This window comes from Symphalangus syndactylus, chromosome 19, assembly GCF_028878055.3.
Source record: "Symphalangus syndactylus isolate Jambi chromosome 19, NHGRI_mSymSyn1-v2.1_pri, whole genome shotgun sequence".
NCBI classification, from domain to species: Eukaryota; Metazoa; Chordata; class Mammalia; order Primates; family Hylobatidae; genus Symphalangus; species Symphalangus syndactylus.
In genome coordinates, this window is record NC_072434.2 from 11,301,804 (window position 1) to 11,324,353 (window position 22,550).

Here is a 22,550-nt window from a genome sequence, read left to right on the forward strand (position 1 = left end):
TTTTGAACTAACGGTCCCGATATCTTTTTTGTGAATACTACTTTAAGATAGTCTTAAATTATGAAACATAATATTCAAAAAAATCTAAGGAATAATACAGTGAAAACTCTTGCATTCATTATCTAGCTTAAGAAAAAGGTATTAACAGTTTAGTTGAAGCCCCCTGTTTACCTTGCTGATAGCATCTCCTCCCTTCTCTCAGGTAACCACTATCCTGAATTTGGTATTTATCATTCTTATGCCTGTTATTCTTTTACTACCAAAGTGTATATCCCTAAGCAATATGCAATATTTTGCATATTTTTAATTTTATGTAAACTTTATCATACTACTTGTAATCTTTTGCATTTTGCATATTTTTGCCTATTTTGCTTGTCATCTATGTTGGTAAATCTATATCTAGTTTATCCATTTTATTTATGTATCTCATTGTTTGATTATGTTATATAATTTATCCATATTATGGATATTGCTTCTACTTTCTTGCTGTTATAAAGAGTGCCCTGAGTGAATGGAATAAATTACTTAATGACTTCAAAATAAAAAATTAAATAAATGTCAATGGAAAACAAATTTTGTTCTTTTGTAGTGGGCTCTAATTAGTTTTCCTCCCTTTGGGGTAGGTTATCAATGACACTGAATAAAATTAAATGATTTTCTTGGTTTTCTTCTTGCCCAATGGTAGGTGAGTTTGGCTACTGTGATTTTTGTTGCAAGTCAGAAGGCATTGTCTGTGGAAAGTAAGGCAGTAATTAAGCAGCAGCTTGAAAGTGTCTCCAATGGATGGACTGTATACCGTATTGCCAGACAGGCTTCCAGAATGGTATGTGTTACCCTTCTGAGTGAACTGGGTTGCTGGAAATGTCAGGTCATGTACCTTCAATTGTATGATTATTAGTTGTAGTCAAAACTAAAAATAAAGATGGAAGCACCTTTTAGTCATGGGTTCTGAAGATGAGGAAAGAAAGGACCTGATTTTTAACTTTTATCATAAAAGAATGGTATCTATGTTGTTGGTATTAGTAATGAGGAAGTTAAAATCTGGGCCCTTTCTGGCTGTAGGTTGTTAGTGCCACTTTCATTTTGCTCTGTATTGTTATAACCAAGGCCACCTACCACCCGCTGTTTCTATCTTCCTTTCTCAGTATACCACATCTTTGTTCCTCTCCCCAACCTTGTCATTCTTAAGTAGAAATGGGAAAGCTTTAGTATGCTGTACTCTTGTCAGCCGTATGGAAAGCCTAACAAGTTTTATTAATTTTGTTTGAGAGGAAATAGAAACCTTGGTTAGTGCAGAAATCCTGGCCGGGTGGAGTGGCTCACGCATGTAATCCCAGTACTTTGTGGGAGGCCAAGGCAGGCAAATCTCTTGAGGCCAGGAGTTTGAGACCAGCCTGGCTGACATAGCAAAAGCCTGTCTCTGCTAAAAATAAATTTAAAAAATAATCCTTTGAGGATAAGTCCAGAGACGAAAGTTTGAGGAAGCATTACTCTAGGTGATTGAAGTGCATGTTCTTAATTTTATGTTGCTTCTCAAATTGGGAGAAGCACACACTCTTGGCAGGACAATTCTTCATTATACTGTTCTGTCCCAAGCATTGCAGGACATTGAGTATCCCTGGCCCCAGGCATTAAATGGTATTCACATTTCTCCCTACAACTATGGCTTCTCCTCTGGGGTTTCTGTCACCCACTAAATAGTTCATCTAGAATAACATAAAAAAGTATTTATACTTTCTATATTTTGGGCTAAAGTTCTAGACTTGGTTTATAGTTAATTCCATTTATTTTCTCTTTTGGAACTGTTTTAGTAAAAAATTTCAAGCATTATGTTACATAAAAGCAACTCAGCATATTTTCTCTGAGGAAATATTTAGACAGAGTCTCAGAGAATTACATAATATGAGGAATGATTGTTCAGACTTATCCAGGGTTTGGGTTTCTCTTTTAGCTGCTGCATCAACTCTTTCAAATGTAAGAACCTCACTGTGTGCTCCTTGTATTCTTTTTTCTTTTCTTTTTTTGTTTTTAGGGTAATCATGACATGGCCAAAGAGCTTTATCAGAGTTTGCTGACTCAGGTTGCCTCAGAACACTTCTACTTCTGGCTAAATAGTTTGAAGGAGTTTTCACATGCAGAACAGTGTCTCACTGGGTTGCAAGAGGAAAATTATAGTTCAGCACTTTCCTGCATTGCTGAATCTTTAAAATTCTATCACAAAGGGATTGCTTCCTTAACAGTAAGTCCTCTTAATTCACCTTTGGCGATGATGACTTGTGTGAGAGTTCTCTCCCTTCTCTTTTTGGATTGTCCTATTTCAACTAACTTGAGAAACCTGCTGATGTGAAATAGGTCATGGAAATAAACCCTTAACCTTTTCCCCTTTTTAACATTCTTAGATTGGTAAAAGTTTATCATTTTCTTGTTATAAAGAACTGGGTACCACATGTGAAGAGGATTGCTGAATCCATGCAGAATGGGTAAGTGGTGTGGAGATAGGATCCTCCCTCTACAGACTCTTACTAGTAAGATTCCAGCCTGTGTGCATCAGTACCACCATCAAACATAAACCCCTGACCTCATCTCATACCTGGCAGCTACTGACTAAGTAACTAGAGTTTCTTGCTTTATAGATAAAGAGAAATTATCAAAGATTCTAGTGTCCCACTTTGTACCTCTCTGTGGTATCCTCCTAGTCCACATTTAACCATTAGCTAGCTATAATTTCTATTATCTCTGCCAAGAAAATGAAAGGGTTGCAAAGAGATCCTTATGTTTCCTTGAAATTAGTTATATTCCTAAGTAGGAGCCTGTTCCCTGAAATCAGCATTTTTTGTATTCATGCAAGGGCTTTTTCCCTTTAAAAGTAAAGAAGTTATATAATCAACGTTAAACATTTTAAAAATACTGTCACACGACTTTAAAAATTGTATCTATTGAGATGGGACCATAAAACTTTTGGTACCTGTTTACGTACATTTATGACATATCTAAAATCTTTTGAATGGTGGGCTATCTCGAAATGTTTCAAAGTAGAAAAAACAGGTGTCACTAAAGAGAATATTCAGACTACTGTGAGGCACATATATTTTGAAGTATTTTATATATATATATTCTGGGAAGACTTTGTTGTTTCCTATATTAGACTAATAAATGCCTCAAAATTAAAAAATATAATTACTGGTTCAGATCAATAGAACTATTTCATTTTCTAATTTATGTGGAGCAGAAAATTGTTAATTATTTAGTATCATAAGTGGTAAGAACTTTGAAGAGACAAGCTCACAAAACAGTGTGAGGCAGATGGAATTAATTTTATGAAAAATTATGTTGAATAATTAATACTTGTTTAATGATTTGTGTGGTATGTGTATTTAATGAGGCTTGACAATAATTAAGGATTGAATTCTGATACAGGAAGAAAGCACTTGATTGGCAGAGAGGAGACCTTGTCTTAGTCTTGGTTCTGCCATTAACACAGTGTGACCTTGGGTAGGTCATTGGGCCTCAGATATTCTGCTTTTGAAATGGAGTTGTTTTATTCAACAGATCATAAACACTTTGTATGTGTCAAACACTGTTTTTAGGGTTAAGAAAAACAGGAAATAATTCTTCACTTGAGTGTCGTCTACAGGGGAAGGCAGTATGATCCTCAGAGTTGTTGGAAGCTTCCCACAACTCTCATTGTACTATATACTCTCAGGGTTTTTTGAGGACTTTTTTTATTTTTATTTTTTAACCTGTTCATTTGGTAAGTGTGGATTTGACAATTGCTTTCTATCTTTTTAACTGAGTAAATATGAGCATGGGCTGCCCCTTTTAACTTACTGATGTGAATGATCCATGCCCGAGATCGTACAGCTTTGAGGATCATGCTTTTTATCTGCTTCAGCCACACTAAACAGGAGAAGTTCAAAATTCTTTGTTTATGGAGACCCGATAGCAAAGTTAGGTGTTTAATTTCTCAATACAATGATTAATGATAGAGTCATCTTATTTCTTAGGAATAAAAATTATAAAAAGTGTTTATATTAGCTTTCTGTGCTGTGTAACAAATTACTACAAGTTTAGTGGCTTAAAACAATACCTGTTTATGATTTCACAGTTTCTGTGGGTCAGAAGTCTAGGCATAGGCCAGGTGTGGGGGCTTATGCCTGTAATCCTAGTACCTTGGGAGACCAGGATGGGAGGATCACTTGAGCCCAGGAGTTTGAGACCAGCCTGTGCAATGTTGGAAAATCCCATCTCTACAAAAAAAATTTAAAAATTAGCCGGGCGTGGTGGCATGTGCCTGTGGTCCCAGCTACTCAGGAGGCTGAGGTGGGAGAATCACCTGAGCCTGGGAAGAGCAGGTTGCAGTGAGCTGAGATTGTGCCATTGCACTCCAGCCTGAGACTCTGTCTCAAAAAAAAAAGCAGTAGCAGTAGTAGTCCAGGCATGGCTTAGCTGGGTCCTCTGCTTATGGTATCACAAAACTGCAATCAAGGTGTCTGTGAGGGCCAGTCTCAGATATCTGAGGCTCAAGGAAGCTCAGGGTCCTGTTCTAAGATCATGAATTTGTTGCAGAATATATTTCCTTGCACCTGAAGAACTTGTGGAACCTGGTTCTTCCAGACCAGCAAGAGAATCTCTCACCCTCTTTTAATGGCCTCCACTGATTAGATCCGATTCACTCAGAATGATCTCCCTTTCTACTAATATAAAGTCAATTCATTAGAGACCTAAACTACATCCTCAAAGTCTCATCACTTTTGCCATATTCCATTAGTTAGAAGCAATTTTGGGTGCTGTCCACCTTCAAAATAAGATGTAGGTTTAGTATTCCTTAATGTAAAATGCTTGGAACCAGGAGTGTTTTGTATTTTGAGGTTTCTTTGGATTTTGGAATATTTGCATTATGCCAGTTGAGCCTCCCTAATTCAAAATTTGAAATGCTCCAATGAACATTTCCTTTGAACATCACGTCAGTTTCAGATTTTGGAGCATTTCAGAATTTGGATCATTTCAGATTTTAGGTTTTCAAACTGGTGATATTCAGCCTGCCCAAGGTGTGGATACCAGGGAACTTGAATCAGAGGAACCAGCTTAGCGTTCTGTCTACAATAGTTTTTTTAAATCATTTAATTTTTGTTATTAAATATTGAATAGGCATAATATCTACACATATATTATGTAGGGCATAAAAAAATACAACAAATATCCAAACATCCAGTTAGAAAATAGGACATTACCATTGCCTTTAAAATTCTTATATGCTTGTGAATATCACCCTGGGTCACATAGCAAGACACTGTCTCCTAAAAAAAAAAAAAAGTAAAATTCTTATATGCGCCTCCACATTTGTATACTGTTTCCTGCCCACAAAGGTAACAGTACTTTGCATCTTGTGTTTACTGTTCCATTGCCTTTCTTTATAATTTTTTCTTTTTCTTTTCTTTTTTTTTTTTGAGACTGAGTTTCACTCTTGTCACCAGGCTGGAGTGCAGTGGCACGATCTTGGCTCACTGCAACCTCCACTTCCCAGGTTCAAGTGATTCTCCTGCCTCACCCTCCCAAGTAGCTGGGATTACAGGCGCTCTCCACCATGCCTGGCTAATTTTTGTATTTTTAGTAGAGACAGGGTTTCACCATATTCGCCAGACTGGTCTCGAACTCCTGACCTAAGGTGATCCACCCGCCTCGACCTCTCAAAGTGCTGGCATTACAGGCGTGAGCCCAATGCCCAGCCCTTTCTTTATAATTTCAACATGCTTTTTTGTAACTCTAAACAAAGTTCTGTTTTATGTTGCTTGTTTTTGAATTTTATATAAAAAGGAGTCGTATTTTTCTTTGACTTGCTTTGATCATCTAACTTATGTTCCTAAGATTCATCCGTTTTGTTGCAGGAAGCTGTAGGTCAATTTCTCTGCCATATAGTCTTGCATCATAAGAATATACATCAATTTATTTTCCCACTCTAGTGTTGATAAGCATTTTGATTTTTCCAGTTACTTGCTGTTACCAACATACTGCTCTGAACATTCTTGTACATATCTTTTGATGCACTTACTGCAAAGGTTTCTCTAGGACAGTGGTTCTCAACCAGGGATGGTTTTATCCTCCAGGGGATATTTGGCAGTATCTGGAGCCTTTTTTGGTTATCACCACTTGCCCAGTTGTTACTGGCATTTAGTGCAGAGGGAATGCACAGGAGAGCCCCCCTCAACAAAGAATTTATTCAGTTTAATTAGATCCCATTTGTCAATTTTGGCTTTTGTTGCCATTGCTTTTGGTGTTTTAGACATGAAGTCCTTGCCCATGCCTATGTCCTGAATGGTAATGTCTAGGTTTTCTTCTAGGGTTTTTATGGTTTTAGGTCTAACATGTAAGTCTTTAATCCATGTTGAATTAATTTTTGTATAAGGTGTAAGGAAGGGATCCAGTTTCAGCTTTCTACATATGGCTAGCCAGTTTTCCCAGCACCATTTATTAAATAGGGAATCCTTTCCCCATTGCTTGTTTCTGTCAGGTTTGTCAAAGATCAGATAGTTGTAAATATGTGGCGTTATTTCTGAGGGCTCTGTTCTGTTCCATTGATCTATATCTCTGTTTTGGTACCAGTACCATGCTGTTTGGGTTACTGTAGCCTTGTAGTATAGTTTGAAGTCAGGTAGCGTGATGCCTCCAGCTTTGTTCTTTTGGCTTAGGATTGACTTGGCAATGCGGGCTCTTTTTTGGTTCCATATGAACTTTAAAGTAGTTTTTTCCAATTCTGTGAAGAAAGTCATTGGTAGCTTGATGGGGATGGCATTGAATCTATAAATTAGCTTGGGCAGTATGGCCATTTTCACGATATTGATTCTTCTAACCCATGAGCATGGAATGTTCTTCCATTTGTTTGTATCCTCTTTTATTTCATTGAGCAGTGGTTTGTAGTTCTCCTTGAAGAGGTCCTTCACGTCCCTTGTAAGTTGGATTCCTAGGTATTTTATTCTGTTTGAAGCAATTGTGAATGGGAGTTCACTCATGATTTGGCTCTCTGTTTGTCTGTTATTGGTGTATAAGAATGCTTGTGATTTTTGTACATTGATTTTGTATCCTGAGACTTTGCTGAAGTTGCTTATCAGCTTAAGGAGATTTTGGGCTGAGACAGTGGGGTTTTCTAGATATACAATCATGTCATCTGCAGACAGGGACAGTTTGACTTCCTCTTTTCCTAATTGAATACCCTTTATTTCCTTCTCCTGCCTAATTGCCCTGGCCAGAACTTCCAACACTATGTTGAATAGGAGTGGTGAGAGAGGGCATCCCTGTCTTGTGCCAGTTTTCAAAGGGAATGCTTCCAGTTTTTGCCCATTCAGTATGATATTGGCTGTGGGTTTGTCATAGACTAAAGAGCTTCTGCACAGCAAAAGAAACTACCATCAGAGTGAACAGGCAACCTACAAAATGTGAGAAAATTTTCACAACTTACTCATCTGACAAAGGGCTAGTATCCAGAGTCTACAATGAACTCAAACAAATTTGCAAGAAGAAAACAAACAACCCCATCAAAAAGTGGGCGAAGGACATGAACAGACACTTCTCAAAAGAAGACATTTATGCAGCCAAAAAACACGTGAAAAAATGCTCATCATCACTGGCCATCAGAGAAATGCAAATCAAAACCACAATGAGATACCATCTCGCACCAGTTAGAATGGCCATCATTAAAAAGTCAGGAAACAACAGGTGCTGGAGAGGATGTGGAGAAATAGGAACACTTTTACACTGTTGGTGGGACTGTAAACTAGTTCAACCATTGTGGAAGTCAGTGTGGCGATTCCTCAGGGATCTAGAACTAGAAATACCATTTGACCCAGCCATCCCATTACTGGGTATATACCCAAAGGACTATAAATCATGCTGCTATAAAGACACATGCACACGTATGTTTATTGCGGCACTGTTCACAATAGCGAAGACTTGGAACCAACCCAAATGTCCAACAACAATAGACTGGATTAAGAAAACGTGGCACATATACACCATGGAATACTATGCAGCCATAAAAAATAATGAGTTCATGTCCTTTGTAGGGACACGGATGAAGCTGGAAATCATCATTCTCAGTAAACTATCGCAAGGACAAAAAAACCAAACACCGCATATTCTCATAGGTGGGAATTGAACAATGAGAACACATGGACACAGGAAGGGGAACATCACACTCCAGGGACTGTTGTGGGATGGAGGGGGAGCAGAGGGATAGCATTAGGAGATATACCTAATGCTAAATGACGAGTTAATGGGTGCAGCACACCAACTATGGCACATGTATACATATGTAACAAACCTGCACGTTGTGCACATGTACCCTAAAACTTAAAGTATAATAATAATAAAAATTAAAAAAAGAAAATGCAAAAATAATTATAATAAAAAAGAATTTATTCAGTTCAGAATGTCAGTAGTACTCAGGTAGAAAAAAACCCTTCTCTGGGGCAGTGGACTTCACTCAGAGCTGTGTATCTGCCACTTGCTCCAATTTGGAAGTGTGTGTGGATGTTTCTTTTTGTCACAGTGATGGGGAGTTGGGAAGTGTTGCTACTGGCAGTAATGGTCAGTGGCTAAATACCTAATCTCCTGCAATGCTAAGAATACTCCTGTTCCTGTTTAGAGATATTGCTGTAAGATATTACCTAAGAGTGGAATTGCACAGGTTATGTGCATCTTTAAATTGACTAGCTAATACCAGGTTCTTCCCAGTGGCTTTACAAATTTAAAGTCCTCTCAGCAGTGTATAAGAGTTCCTATTGCCATACTTTTTCTCTTTGTCTGGTAGGTTCTAAAGCTTATGATTGGCTTTTCCCAGATTACTAATACAATTAGACATTTGTTTCATATGTTTGACCATTTGTGTTTTATTTTCTGTGAAGTTCCTTTTGAAGATTTTTGCTCATTTGTGTACTAGTTTTTATGTCTTTTTCTTACTGGTTTATAAGAGTACTTTATATGTTCTGGATACTAATCTTTTGTTATATGAAATGCAGATATTATTAGATTTGTGGCTTTTTTTGTGCTTTTTATGTTCTACTTTTTATGTTCTGATGAATAGCAGTTTTTAATTTTAATGTAGTCTGAGATACCCATCTTTTTTTTTATGGTGTGTGTTTTGTTTGTGTTGAAATTTTTCTCTACTCCACGCCCATTCCAGTTAACTACCTTCACCTTTCTCCCAAGAAGTAGTGACTATTTTGATTTCTAAAACTATGGCTTAATTTTGCCTTGTTTTCCAACATTATTTAACATATGCAGTATTATTCTTTTGATTCTAGCTTTTTTTTGCTCAGCACTGTCTGTATAATATGATTCATTCATGTTTCTTGTTGTATATGGCAATTGTTCATTTATTTTTATTGCTGCAGAGTATTGCATTGGATGACTGTTATACAATCTATTTAGGATTTCATTGTTGAGGAATATGGGTTATTTCCACTTTGGGACTGTTAAGAATAAGTCAGTTATGAACATTCTTATACATGACATTTGATATAGATGTACTTTTCTTCTAGGTGGTAGTGCCTCATTATAGGACATGCTTAGGTTCAGCTTTAGTAGGTAACTGCTAACCGGTTGCCCATGTTGGTTTCCAGTTTAACCAGTACTGTATGCAAATGCCTTTTGGGTTTTGTAGTACTTTTTGAATGTATGGCTTGATGACTGATCAGTTTTGGAATATTTGGCCATTATCTCTCTCCTTTTTTTTTTTTTTTTTTTTTTTTTTTGAGACAAGGGTTTCAATCTGTTGACCAGGCTGGAGTACAGCAGCATGATCATAGCTCACTACAGCCTCAAACTCTACCACTGCACCCAGCTAATTTTCTTTTTTTTTTTTGGTAGAGATGGGGGTCTCGCTTTGTTGCCCAGGCTGGTCTTGAACTCCTGGCCTCAAGCCAGCCTCCCAAAGTGCTGGGATTATAGGCATGAGCCACTGTACCTGGCTGTTATTTCTTTAGATACTGCTTCTGTCCCTTTCTCTTTCATGTAGGACTCCAGTTGCACCTGCATTAATCCTTTTTACCAAGTCTCATATATCTCTTACATTCTCTTCTCCATTTTCCATCTTTTTCTTTCTCTGCATTTCCCTCTAGATGTTTTCTCCTGTCCTATGTCCTGTGTTCTAGTTCATTAATATTTTCACTGTTTAATCTGCTGTTAAACCCATTCATTACATTCTTAATTTCATTTATTAATATAAGTAGTGGCAAAAATCATACTTTTGCACTAACCTAATATATGTTTTTAGTCCCGAAAATTTCCATTTGGTATTTTATATTTTCCACTTTTCAACTGAGTTTCTCCATCTTGTCATTTAATTTTTTAACATATTAATCATAGTTATTTTAAAGTTCATATCTGATATCTCTGCTATCTGGATCTATTGTCGTTTGTGTTTTTTACTTTTCTTTCCCTCTTGGTTTGGGGAGTTTCATCATTTTTGTATGTTTGATTATGTTATTTTTTCCCAACATGCCAGCACTGTCTTTCCAGCTCTGTCGCCCAGGCTAGAGTGCAGTGGCGCAATCTCGGCTCACTGCAACCTCCGCCTCCCGAGTTCAAGCGATTCTCCTGCCTCAGCCTCCCGAGTAGCTGGGATTTACAGGTGTGCGCCACCACGCCCAGCTAATTTTTTGTATTTTTGGTAGAGATGGGGTTTCACCATGTTGGCCAGGCTAGTCTCGAACTCTTGACTTCGTGATCCACCTGCCTTGGACTCCCAAAGTGCTGGGATTACAGGTGTGAGCCACCGCTCCCAGTTGCTTGGTTATTTTTTAATTGAATTTTGGACAGTGTGTTTCAGCCAAGGATTGAACTGATTCAAAGCTAGGCTTCAGTTCTTGTGAGGGCCAGCATATTTTTGGGTTCTCCTGATTCCTAGGGTATAGTTCTTTGAGGTTACAGCAGAAAGCCTGAATGAAGTATTTTCCACAGTCCTTTCAGTTTTATGAGACCGCTGAAAGCTCTGCTCAGCTTTTCAGTAGCAGTTTTCAAATTAACTTATGTCAGGGCTACCTTTTTGGGTTTCCCTTCTCTTCATGATTTTGGCTGCACAGGTCCTTATAACCTTAGGAGTTCTTCAATGCTTTCACATAGATACTTTTACTATTTTGTTCCATTTTCCCAGTTGGTCTTAGTAGGAGGGCTGGTTTAATCTAGTTTCTCCTAGCTTTACACTTGGCTTATTCTTTTAAAAACTGACCTTATGCTAAGTGAAATAAGCCAGTCACAGAAGACATATACTGTATGATTCCACTTATATGATATCTAAAGTAGTCAAATTCATAGAAACAGACAGTAGAATAGTGGTTGCCAGGGGCTTGAGGCAAGGGGAAAGGGGGAGTTTGTTGTTCAATGAGTATAAAGTTTCAGTTCTGCAAGATGAAAAAAGTTCTGGAGACCTCTTTCACAATAATAGCTTATCAGGTAGCTTTTTTCCAGCTATATGGGTTTCTTTAGCTAGCTCTGTTTAGAAAACAGTGTATGTAATACAAATCAGAAATTCAGTGAAATAGTATTAGTTATACGCATGTTTAACACACATTTAACTCTATATGTTTAGCCAAAAAAAAAAAAGAGTATTTGGATAGTGGAGACAATTTTGCCAACCATTCTTCTCAATTAGCTTATACCCCAGAATGAGCATTAGAAAACAGTTCTGAGTTTGTTGTTCCTTCATCTGGCTATGTTGAAATAACTGGAAATAATTCATTCCTGAGGAATTTTTAGGGGTAATTTTGATTATACACTGTGTTTGCTTTATCTCCTGATGTTAGAACCCAACCTCTGTTTAAGCTTTAGCCCCAGTGGTAAGAAAAGGAAATGAGATCCCTTTATTTCTCATTGGCATTATTCATACTTCTATAGTCCAAATTTTATTTCTTATACATCTCCCATTGTTATTGAATGATATTACCCTTTAAGTAAAAGTCTTTGACCTTTATTACAAATCCGTCTCTTTCTGTGTTCTTTTTGAATACAAGTACCTTGTGTAACACTGCTTTCCTTCGGTATAGCATGGTCTAGGATGGCACGATCAATTTCAAGATTATCATCAATCAAATATTTCTTGTTAGAGATAAATCCAGAGTAGCAGCAGATCTCCTTTACTACAACATCTTGCTTCTTTTTCAGTTTTGTAAGATGTGTTAGAACAATATTGCCAGTATTTTTTGTCTGTTAAGTTGGTTGGTAGTATTTATATAACAGTATCACGTACACTTATTTGTACCCCTGTCCCTTCTAAAGTTGCCGAGAATCATAAATTTAAAATAGCAAGTAGCAGCATAAGAGGTAGAAGAGGTGGGGGGATTTATCGTCGTATAACAGTGAATCAGATCTCATCCAAGAAATTAAAAAGAATTTAAGTAGTCTCTTTAATGTCCTAATCTGTGCTGTTTCATGATTACAACAAAATAATTCTGAAGGTTGAAAACCACAGAATTAAATATGTTGAGTATAGTTATTACCTCTACCTTATATAAAATGTTTTATCAAGGGCCTTTGCAGTTTGAGTGGAATACTAGAGCAAGCATACATTCTTAAAAAGGATATGCTTTTACACTGTTGGTGGGACTGTAAACTAGTTCAACCATTGTGGAAGACAGTGTGGTGATTCCTCAAGGATCTAGAACTAGAAATACCATTTGACCCAGCCATCCCATTACTGGGTATGTACCCAAAGGATTATAAATCATGCTGCTATAAAGACACATGCACACGTATGTTTATTGCGGCACTATTCACAATAGCAAAGAGTTGGAACCAACCCAAATGTCCATCAGTGTTAGACTGGATTAAGAAAATGTGGCACATATATACCATGCAATACTATGCAGCCATAAAAAAAGATGAGTTCATGTCGTTTGTAGGGACATGGATGAAGCTGGAAACCATCATTCTGAGCAAACTATCACAAGGACAGAAAACTAAACACCGCGTGTTCTTGCTCATAGGTGGCAATTGAACAATGAGAACACTTGGACACAGGGTGGGGAACATCACATACTGGGGCCTGTCGTGGTTGGGGGAGGGGGGAGGGATAGCATTAGGAGATACACCTAATGTAAATGACGAGTTAATGAGTCCAGCACACCAACATGGCACATGTATACGTATGTAACAAACCTGCACATTGTGCACAAGTACCTTAGAACTTAAAGTATAATTAAAAAAAAAAAGTATACGGAGAGTGGTTTACTAATTTGTAGAGTAAAATGTGAATGCTACCAAATAATAAAACAGATCATTTGACACTTAATAGTAGAGATGGCCATGCTAAGGTCAATATGAGGTAAAATTGGCCAGATAATATTGTAACTGACTTCTAGAACCCCAAAATCATGTCTGGCTCTTTTGCTAAAAGACTAATGTGAGATAGTATCTAAGAAACAGCATCAACGTGTTTAAGTGGGTCACGTCATAGAGGAAAATTTTCACTATGCTTCCGTTTATTGTTAAATTAGCACATTTTTAGTATGTGCCTTTTGTTAAAACTACATAGTGCTAGGATCTCCATTAGGACAGTTGCCAAATAGTTAAAGGTTTTCTTAGTTCTCTGCCCACCCTGGCTTGCCTTACCATTTACCTTTTCTACCTAGCTAAGCTACCCAAGACTTACCCCTGATACCCCTCCATCCTCACTGAAACTTATTTGTGTGTTATAACCTCTTCTTCCTTGGTGTCTTCTCTGTGCTTTCTAAAGTGTCTACCCAGAAATTATTTTTAAAATTAATCTGGGCTACAGGAGTTTGAGGCCAGCCTGAGCAACATAGTGAGACCCCGTCTCTACAAAAAAAATTAGCCGGCCACAGCCGGGCGTGGTGGCTCTCACCTGTAATCCCAGCACTTTGGGAGGCCGAGGCAGGCGGATCATGACGTCAGGAGATCGAGACCATCCTGGTTAACACAGTGAAACCCCATCTCTACTAAAAATACAAAAAATTAGCCAGGCGTGGTGGCAGGCGCCTGTAGTTCCAGCTACTCGGGAGGCTGAGGCAGGAGAATCGCTTAAACCCAGAAGATGGAGCTTGCAGTGAGCCGAGATTGTGCCATTGCACTCCAGCTTGGGCAACAAGAGCGAAACTCTGTCTCAAAAACAAAACAAAACAAAAAAAAAAAATTAGCCAGGCCATGGTGGTGCGCACCCTTAGTCCCAGCTACTTGGGAAACTCAGGTGAGAGGATAATTTGAGCCCAGAAAGTTGAGGCTGCAGTGAGACATGATTGCGCCACTGCACTCCAGCCTGGGTGATAGAATGATACCCTGTCTCAAAAAAAAAAAAAGAAAAGAAATTTGGGCTAGCAGTGGAAGAGGGTAACTTTGAGGCAATGTTCATTTTTTAAAAACAGTGACTGTCTAAAAACATATTCCTCCTGCCCTTATCTTTCTTTTTCTTTCTGCCCCCAACTTTTCAAGGTTCCAGTGATGGGAATTTCAGATTAGGAAGGTAGCAAGGTAATAGGGGATTTTGGGGGATGGTAATGTCCTTGAAGCATCCCTTATGTGATTATCTCCTTTTTTTTGAAACAGAGTCTCACTCTATTGCCCAGGCTGGAGTGCAGTGGCACGATCTTGGCTCACTGCAAACTCCACCTCCCGGGTTCACGCCATTCTCCTGCCTCAGCCTCCTGAGTAGCTAGGACTACAGGCGCCCGCCACAAGGCGCAGCTAATTTTTTTGTATTTTTAGTAGAGACGGGCTTTCACCATGTTAGCCAGGATGGTCTTGATCTCCTGACCTTGTGATCCGCCCGCCTCGACCTCCCGAAGTGCTGGGATTACAGGCGTGAGCCACCGCGCCCGGCCGTGATTATCTTCTTGATGATGTTCTTGACAGCCCACATATTATGGGGTCTTTGTGAATGTAGGCAGTAAGGAACCTTTGAATAGTGATTGTTCATACAGTTTTTCAGAGCTGGTGTTTAATAACAATGTTTTTCCTTCTAATATTACATTATTCTTTTTATCATTTAGGTCTTTATCCATCAGTGTTTTTAGAGAACTACTGCACTTGACCACAAACTGATAAATACTTGGTACTGCCTCATCTCACTGTTCTGTTTACTTTGTCTTAAATATCTCTTTTTTTTTTTCCAGGCAGCTAGTACACCACTGAATCCTTTAAGCTTTCAATGTGAATTTGTAAAACTCAGGATTGACCTTTTACAAGCCTTCTCTCAACTTATCTGTACTTGTAATAGCCTGAAGACAAGCCCACCACCTGCAATTGCGACAACTATTGCCATGACCTTAGGAAACGACCTCCAGAGGTGTGGTCGCATCTCCAATCAGGCACGTCTTAACTTTCAGTGCATTTTTTATTTACACTTCAGAGATTTTTGAAGTTATAAGATGAAAAGTTGTGAAATATAAAATCAGTGGTTTGACTCAGACATCATTATAAATGTTTATTAACTCAGCTGTCTGGCTAAAAAATAGGCTGATGTGTTATTAGAATGGTAAAGTGATTCATGGTACCTCAATGGGTGCTACGTATTTATATAAAGAGAAAGGACACAGATTTTTTTAAAAACTTGAGAATGTTTATAACTAAATTATTTTAGTGGAACTTGAAGAAACTAAAATACAAATGTTTTTGTTTCTATATGTCATATATAATCTTGTGAACATGTATAGTTTCATTTGCCATTTTTTTTATTTAACAAAGTTTATGAAAATGAATGGAATGACAGTGAAAAGACAGCAGTATTTTTTTGAATTGTTATTGTTTGAAGGTGCTTTTTTATGTTTTGGTTTTTGTGTTGTTTATACAATAATGATAGCATGTTTGTTTGTCATAATTGATTTTTTTTTATAGATGAAACAGTCCATGGAAGAATTTCGAAGCCTTGCTTCTCGATATGGGGATCTTTACCAGGCATCTTTTGATGCTGACTCAGCAACTTTGAGGAATGTTGAGCTGTATCCCAAGCTTGCCCTAGTACTTCTTGTTCTTTTTGGAAGTATTCTTTTAAATATAGACTACCTCAGATATGCTTACCTACAAAATACATGTTAAATAATCCTACAAATTTATTATATAGTTTCCCCTTTAAAATATATAAACAAAATAATCTTACTTTTTAACTTTACCCAGGATTTTAACAAAAAATGGTGACTCAAAGATGTCTTTTTTATATCCAGAAAGAGCATCCAAAGCAACATCCAAAGCCAGTGTTGCTTACCTGTGTTCACTTGAGCTACAGCAGACAACACAACACATTTTCCCACCAAAGAACATGTGTTTCACCTCACCTTTCTTTGTGGCTAACAGTCGTAGTTTTTATCACCTTTATTAATGATCTCTTCAGTAGCGGTAGTTGTCACTTTTGGTTTTTTTTGGTTTTGTTTTTTTTTTGAGATGGAGTCTCACTCTGTTTCCCAGGCTGGAGTGCAGTGGCATGATCTTGGCTCACTGCAACCTCCGCCTCCTGGGTTCAAGCGATTCTCCTGCCTCAGCCTCCCTAGTAGCTGGGATTATAGGTGCATGCCACCACAACCTGGCTAATTTTTATATTTTTAGTAGAGACAGGGTTTCACCGTGTTGGCCAGGCTGGTCTCAAACTCCTGGCCTCAAGTGATCTACCTAAAAGTGCTGGGATTATAGGCATGAGCCACCGTGCCCAGCCTAGTCGTCACTTTTAAAGCCTTCCTAAGTTCTCCATATTTTCTTATTAGCAACTTCAAATCACTTTTGAAAGGAAGGAATAGAAATTCTTTTTTTAAGTTGTAGGACTTACCAATCAGTAGTTCTTGGCATTTAGTTTACTGATTGAAACCCAGTGAATGCTGTGGGCCCTCAGCCCTACAAAATGCATATATGCAGAGACACCCAAAACGTGCATATAAGTTCAGGAGGTTGCCAGATCTCTTGAGCCCTAGATTAGGAACCTCTGGGATAAAGGCTCCTTAGACCACTGCGTTTTTTTTTGTTTTAATTTTTTTTTTAACTTTTATCAGTGAAACCTTTATTTGCTTGTTTGTCTCAAACTCTTATGAAAAACCCCTATATCTAAGACAGATACAAACAGAGTTGCTGTAATTGAATCACGGGGCCTATCACTTGATTTCCCCTTCCCACAGTAGTAGCCTCTGAAGTACCCTTCTTGGAACAGAGTCTGAGGATCACTATTATAGACAATGTATATCCCTTAAAAAGAAAAGGTAGAGCCCCAGACCATTTGAGTTGATAACATTATGATTACCTTCACTAGGCAATCATTAAATCTTGACCCACTTAGTATTCAGGTAATAGAAACCTATAGTGGGTTTCTTCTCTATTTTCGTATGTAACCTTAACATCAATCCAGACAGCAGCAGAGCTGTTTACTGATATCTCATGCAATAGAAGCCCTGATTTTGGATCCAGAATCAGCAAGGTAATTCTAATATTAATAATAGTTGACGTTACAGAACACTTTCTATATATTGTCTTACCTAATCATCAGAAGAGTATTTTGGAGCTAGTATTATGGAAGTAAAAACAAAGCAGAATTCTTTCAGCATTTTTTGCGGGTCACATAACTAGTGACAAAACATAGATTTTCTGACTCTGTTATCTACTTACCTCCTGCCTCCTGTTTTCAAAAAGTTAACATAGAAAGATAACTGGGAAGAAATTCTTTGAATATGAACAATTTCTTCTCATATATTATAATTAAACTATAAAAAATTGAATTAATGATACAATTAAACTTGAACTTCAGATTTTTTTCCTTTGGCTTCTTAAACCAAAATATCCCTGGTTTTGCTCTTTTAAATTTTTCCCCTCCCCCAGTAACTAATTATTCAAAATAGTTGTTTTCATTAAAGAACGATTCCTTTTTCTTCCTATTATAGTATTCTCTTTTGGAATATGCATTTTCTTTCTTTTTTAACTTTTAAGTTCAATGTTACATGTGCAGGTTTGTTATATAGGTAAACTCGTGTCACTGGGGTTTGTTGTACAAATGATTTCGTTGCCCAGATTTTAAGCTTAGTACCCAATAGTTATTTTTCCTGGTCCTCTTTTTCCTCCCACCTTCCACCCTCAGGTAGGCCCCAGTGTGTGGTGTTCCCCTCTGTGTTTCCATATGTTCTCATCATTTATCTCCCACTTCTAAGTGAGAACGTGTGATATTTGGTTTTCTGTTCCTGCATTAGTTTGCTGAGGGTAATAGCTTCCAGCTCCATCCATCTTCCTGCCAAGGACATGATCTTCTTTTTTATGGCTGCATAGTATTTCATGATGCATATGTACCACATTTTCTTTATCTGGTCTGCCATTGATGGGCATTTAGGTTAATTCCATGTGTTTGCTATTGTGAATAGTGCTGCAGTGAACATATGTGTACATGTGTCTTTATGATAGAATGATTTCTATTCCTTTGGGTATATACACAGTTATGGGATTGCTTGGCGGAATGGTAGTTCTCGTTTTTAGCTTTTTGAGGAATCACCAAGTGCTCTCCACAATGGTTGAACTAATTTACACTCCCACCAACAGTGTATAAGGGTTCCCTTTTCTCTGCAACCTCACCAGCATCTGTTATTTTTTGATGATGTAATAATAGCCATTCTGACTGGTGTGAGATGGTATCTCATTGTGGTTTTGATTTGCATTTCTCTAATGATAGTGATGTTGAGTTTTTTTTCATATGCTTGTTGGCCATGTGTATGTCTTCTTTTGAAAAGTGTTCATGTCTTTTGCCCACTTTTTAATGGGCTTGTTTTTTTCTTGTAAATTAAGTTCCTTATAGATGCTTGATATTAGACCTTTGTCAGATGCATAGTTAGCAAAAATTTTCTATTTTGTAGGTTGTTTGTTTAATCTGTGGCTAGTTTCTTTTGTTGTGCAGAAGCTCTTTAGTTTTATTAGATCCCATTTGTCAATTTTTGCTTTTGTTGCAATTGCTTTTGGCATCTTTGTCATGAAATCTTTGCCCATGCATAGTCCTGAAGATTGTCTTCCAGGGTTCTATCATTTTGGGTTTTACATTTAAGTCGTTAATCCATCTTGAGTTGATTTTTGTCTGTGGTGTAAGGAAGGGGTCCAGTTTCCATCTTCTGCATATGACATCCAGTTATCCCAGCACCGTTTATTGAACAGGAAGTCCTTTCCCTATTGCTTGTTTTTGTCAGCTTTGTCAAAGATCAGATGGTTGTAGGTGTGTGTGGCCTTGTTTCTGGGCTCTATTCTATTCCATTGGTCTGTGTGTCTGTTTGTATACCAGTACCATGCTGTTTGGGTTACTGTAGTGCTGTAGTATAGTTTGAAGTTGGGTAGCCTGATGCCTCCAGCTTTGCTCTTTTTGCTTAGGATTGCCTTGGCTGTTTGGGCCCTTTTTGGTTCCATATGAATTTTAAAATAGTTTCTTCTAGTTCTGTGAAGAATGTCATTGGCAGTTTGATAGGAATAGCATTGAATCTATCCGTTGCTTTGGGCAGTATAGTCATTTTAACAATATTGATTTCTCCTATTCATGAGCATGGAATGTTTTATTGTTTGTTTATGTTATCTTTGATTTTGTTGAGCAGTGTTTTGCTTTCGCCTCCCCAGGTAGCTGTATTCCTAGGTATTTTATTCTTTTTGTGACAGTCGTGAATGGGAGTGCATTCCTGATTTGGCTTTCAGCTCGACTGTTGTTGGTATATAGGAATACTCGTGATTTTTTATGTTGATTTTGTATCCTGGATCTTTGCTGAAGTTGTTTATCAGCTTAAGGAGCTTGTGGGCCAAGACTGTGGGCTTTCCTAGATATAGTATCATGTGTGCACACAGGGATAGTTGGACTTCCTCTCTTCTTATTTGGATGCCCTTTATTTCTTTCTCTCACCTGATTCCTTTGGCCAGGACTTCCAATACTATGTTGAATAGGAGTGATGAGAGAGCACGTCTTTGTCTTATGCTGGTTTTCAGGTGGAATGCTTCCAGCTTTTGCCCATTTGGTATGATGTTGGCTGTGGTTTTGTCATAAGTGACTCTTATTATTTTGAGGTATGTTTCTTCAATTCCTAGTTTATTCAGAGTTTTTTTTAATATAATGGGGTATGGAATTTTATCAAAAAGCCTTTTCTGCATTGACTGAGATGATCATGTGGTTTTTGTCTTTAATTCCATTTATGTGATGAATCACATTTATTGATTTGGATGTGTTGAACCAACCTTGCATCCCAGAGATAAAGACTACTTGATGGTGGTGGATAAGCTTTATGATTTGTTGCTGGGTTCAGTTTGCCAGTATTTTTTGAGGATTTTTGCATCAGTGTTCATCAGGGATATTGGCCTGAGGTTTTTGTTGTTGTATCTCCCCCAGGTTTTGGTATCAGGGTGATGCTGGCCTCGTAGATGAGTTAGAGAGGAGTCCCTCCTCCTTAATTTTTTTGGGAAAGCTTCAGTAGGAATGGTGCCAGCTCTTCTATGTATACCTGGTAGAGTTTGGCTGTGAATCCATCTTGTCCTGGGCTTTTTTTTTGGTTGGTAGGCTATTTATTACTGATTAAATTTCAGAGCTCATTATTGGTCTCGTCAGGGATTCAGTTTCTTCCTGGTTCAGTCTTGGGTGAATGTATATGTTCAGGAATTTATCCATTCCTTCTAAATTTTCTAGTTTGTGTCCATAGAGGTGTTCATATTTCTGTGGTGTCAGTGATAATGTCTTCTTTGTTGTTTCTAATTGTGTTTACTTGAATCTTCTCTCTTCTTTATTAGTCTATCAAATAGATATTAGTTTTTTTTTCAAAGCACCAACTCCTGGATTTCTTGATCTTTTGAGTGGCTTTTTGTGTGTCAGTCTCCAGTTCAGCTCTGATTTTGATTATTTCTTGTCTTCTAGCTTTGGGGTTGATTTGCTCTTCATTCTCTAGTTCTTTTAGTTGTGATGTTACTTTGTAAATCGAGGTCTTTCTAACTTTTTGATATAGGTGTTTAGAGCTGTAAATTTCCCTCTTAACACTAGCTGTGTTCCAGAGATTCTGGTATGTTGTTTCTTTGTTTTCATTAGTTTCAAAGAACTTCTTAATTTTTGCCTTGATTTCATTTCTTGCCAAAAAGTCATTCAGGAGCAGGTTGTTTAATTTCCATGTAATCGTATGGTTTTGAGTGATTTTCTTGGTCTTAATTTTATTGTGCTGTGGTCCCAGAAAGTGGTTATTATTTTCATTCTTTTGCATTTGCTGAAGATTGTTTTGTGTCCAATTGTGTGGTTGATTTTAGAGTATGTGCCATGAGGTGATGAGAAGAATGTATATTCTTTTGTTTTTGGGTGGAGAGTTCTGTAGATGTCTATCAGGTCCATTTGATCTGGTGCTGAGATTAGGTCCTGAGTATCTTTGTTAATTTTCTGCCTCACGATGATCTAATACTGTCATGGAGTGTTGAATTCTCTCACTATTATTGTGTGGGAGTCTAAGTCTCTTTGAAGGTCTCTAAGCACTTGCTTTATGAATCTGGGTGCTCCTGTGTTGGGTGCATATATATTTAGGATAGTGAGGTGGTCTTGTTGAATTGAACCTTTCACCATTATGTAATACCCTTGTCTTTTTTTTTTTTTTAATCTTTGTTGGTTTAAAGTCTGTTTTGTCTGATTTAGGATTGCAACTGCTGCTTTTTTCTATTTTTCATTTGCTTGGTAGGTTTTTCTCTATCCCTTTATTTTGAGCCTATGGATGTAATTGCATGTGAGGTAAGTCTCTTGGCATACCATTGAGTTTTGGTTCTTTATCCACCTTGTCAATCTGTGCCTTGTAATTGGGGCATTTAGCCAATTTACATTAAAGGTTAGTATTGATGTATGGATTTGATCCTGTCATCATGATAGCAGCTGGTTGTCATGCAGGCTTGTTTGTGTGGTTGCTTTATAGTTTCTCACTGGTCTGTGTACTTGTGTGTTTTTGTAGTGACTGCTCCTCCCTTTCTATATTTAGTGCTTCCTTCTGGGGCTCTAATAAGGCAGGTCTGGTGATAACAAATTCCCTCAGCATTTGCTTGTCTGAAAAAGATCGTATTTTTCTGTCACTTATGAAGCTTAGTTTGGCCAGATATGAATTTCTTGGTTGGAATTTCTTTTCTTTAAGAATGTTGAGGCCGGGCGAGGTGGCTCATAACTGTAATCCTAGCACTTTGGGAGGCCGAGGTGGGAGGATCACTTGAGGTCAAGAGTTTGAGACCAGCCTGGCCAACATGGTAAAACCCCGTCTCTACTAAAAATACAAAATTAGCTGGGCGTGGTGGCACGTGCCTGTAATCCCAGTTGCTCGGGAGGCTGAGGCAGGAGAATCTCTTGAACCCGGGAGGCAGAGGTTGCAGTGAGCTGAGATCGTGCCACTGCACTCCAGCCTGGGCAACAAACCAAGACTTCGTCTCAAAAAAAAAAAAAAAAAAAAAAAAAGGAATTGAATATTGGCCCACAATCTCTTCTGGCTTGTAGGGTTTCTGCTTAAAGTTCTGCTGTTAAGTCTGACGGACTTCCCTTTGTAGGTGGCCTGACCTTTCTAGCTGCCTTTTTTTTTTTTTTTTCCGTTTCAATCTTGGAGAATCATGATTATATGCCT

General features: G+C 37.9%; 1 protein-coding gene across 7 annotated transcripts in view; it reads left to right on the top strand.

The window, feature by feature from the left end:
• Window positions 1-22,550, top strand: part of INTS7 (integrator complex subunit 7) — a 101,389-nt gene that overhangs the window by 60,079 nt on the left and 18,760 nt on the right. For 5 of the 7 annotated variants that reach the window (XM_055234963.2, XM_055234966.2, XM_055234964.2 and 2 more), the window contains 5 exons: window positions 686-823; window positions 2,033-2,239; window positions 15,117-15,311; window positions 15,838-15,941; window positions 17,330-17,398. In XM_055234963.2, the coding sequence (XP_055090938.1) occupies window positions 686-823; window positions 2,033-2,239; window positions 15,117-15,311; window positions 15,838-15,941; window positions 17,330-17,398 (713 nt within the window). The remainder of the gene's footprint in view (window positions 1-685; window positions 824-2,032; window positions 2,240-15,116; window positions 15,312-15,837; window positions 15,942-17,329; window positions 17,399-22,550) is intronic. The other 2 variants (XM_063613113.1, XM_063613114.1) reach the window with 1 other exon arrangement.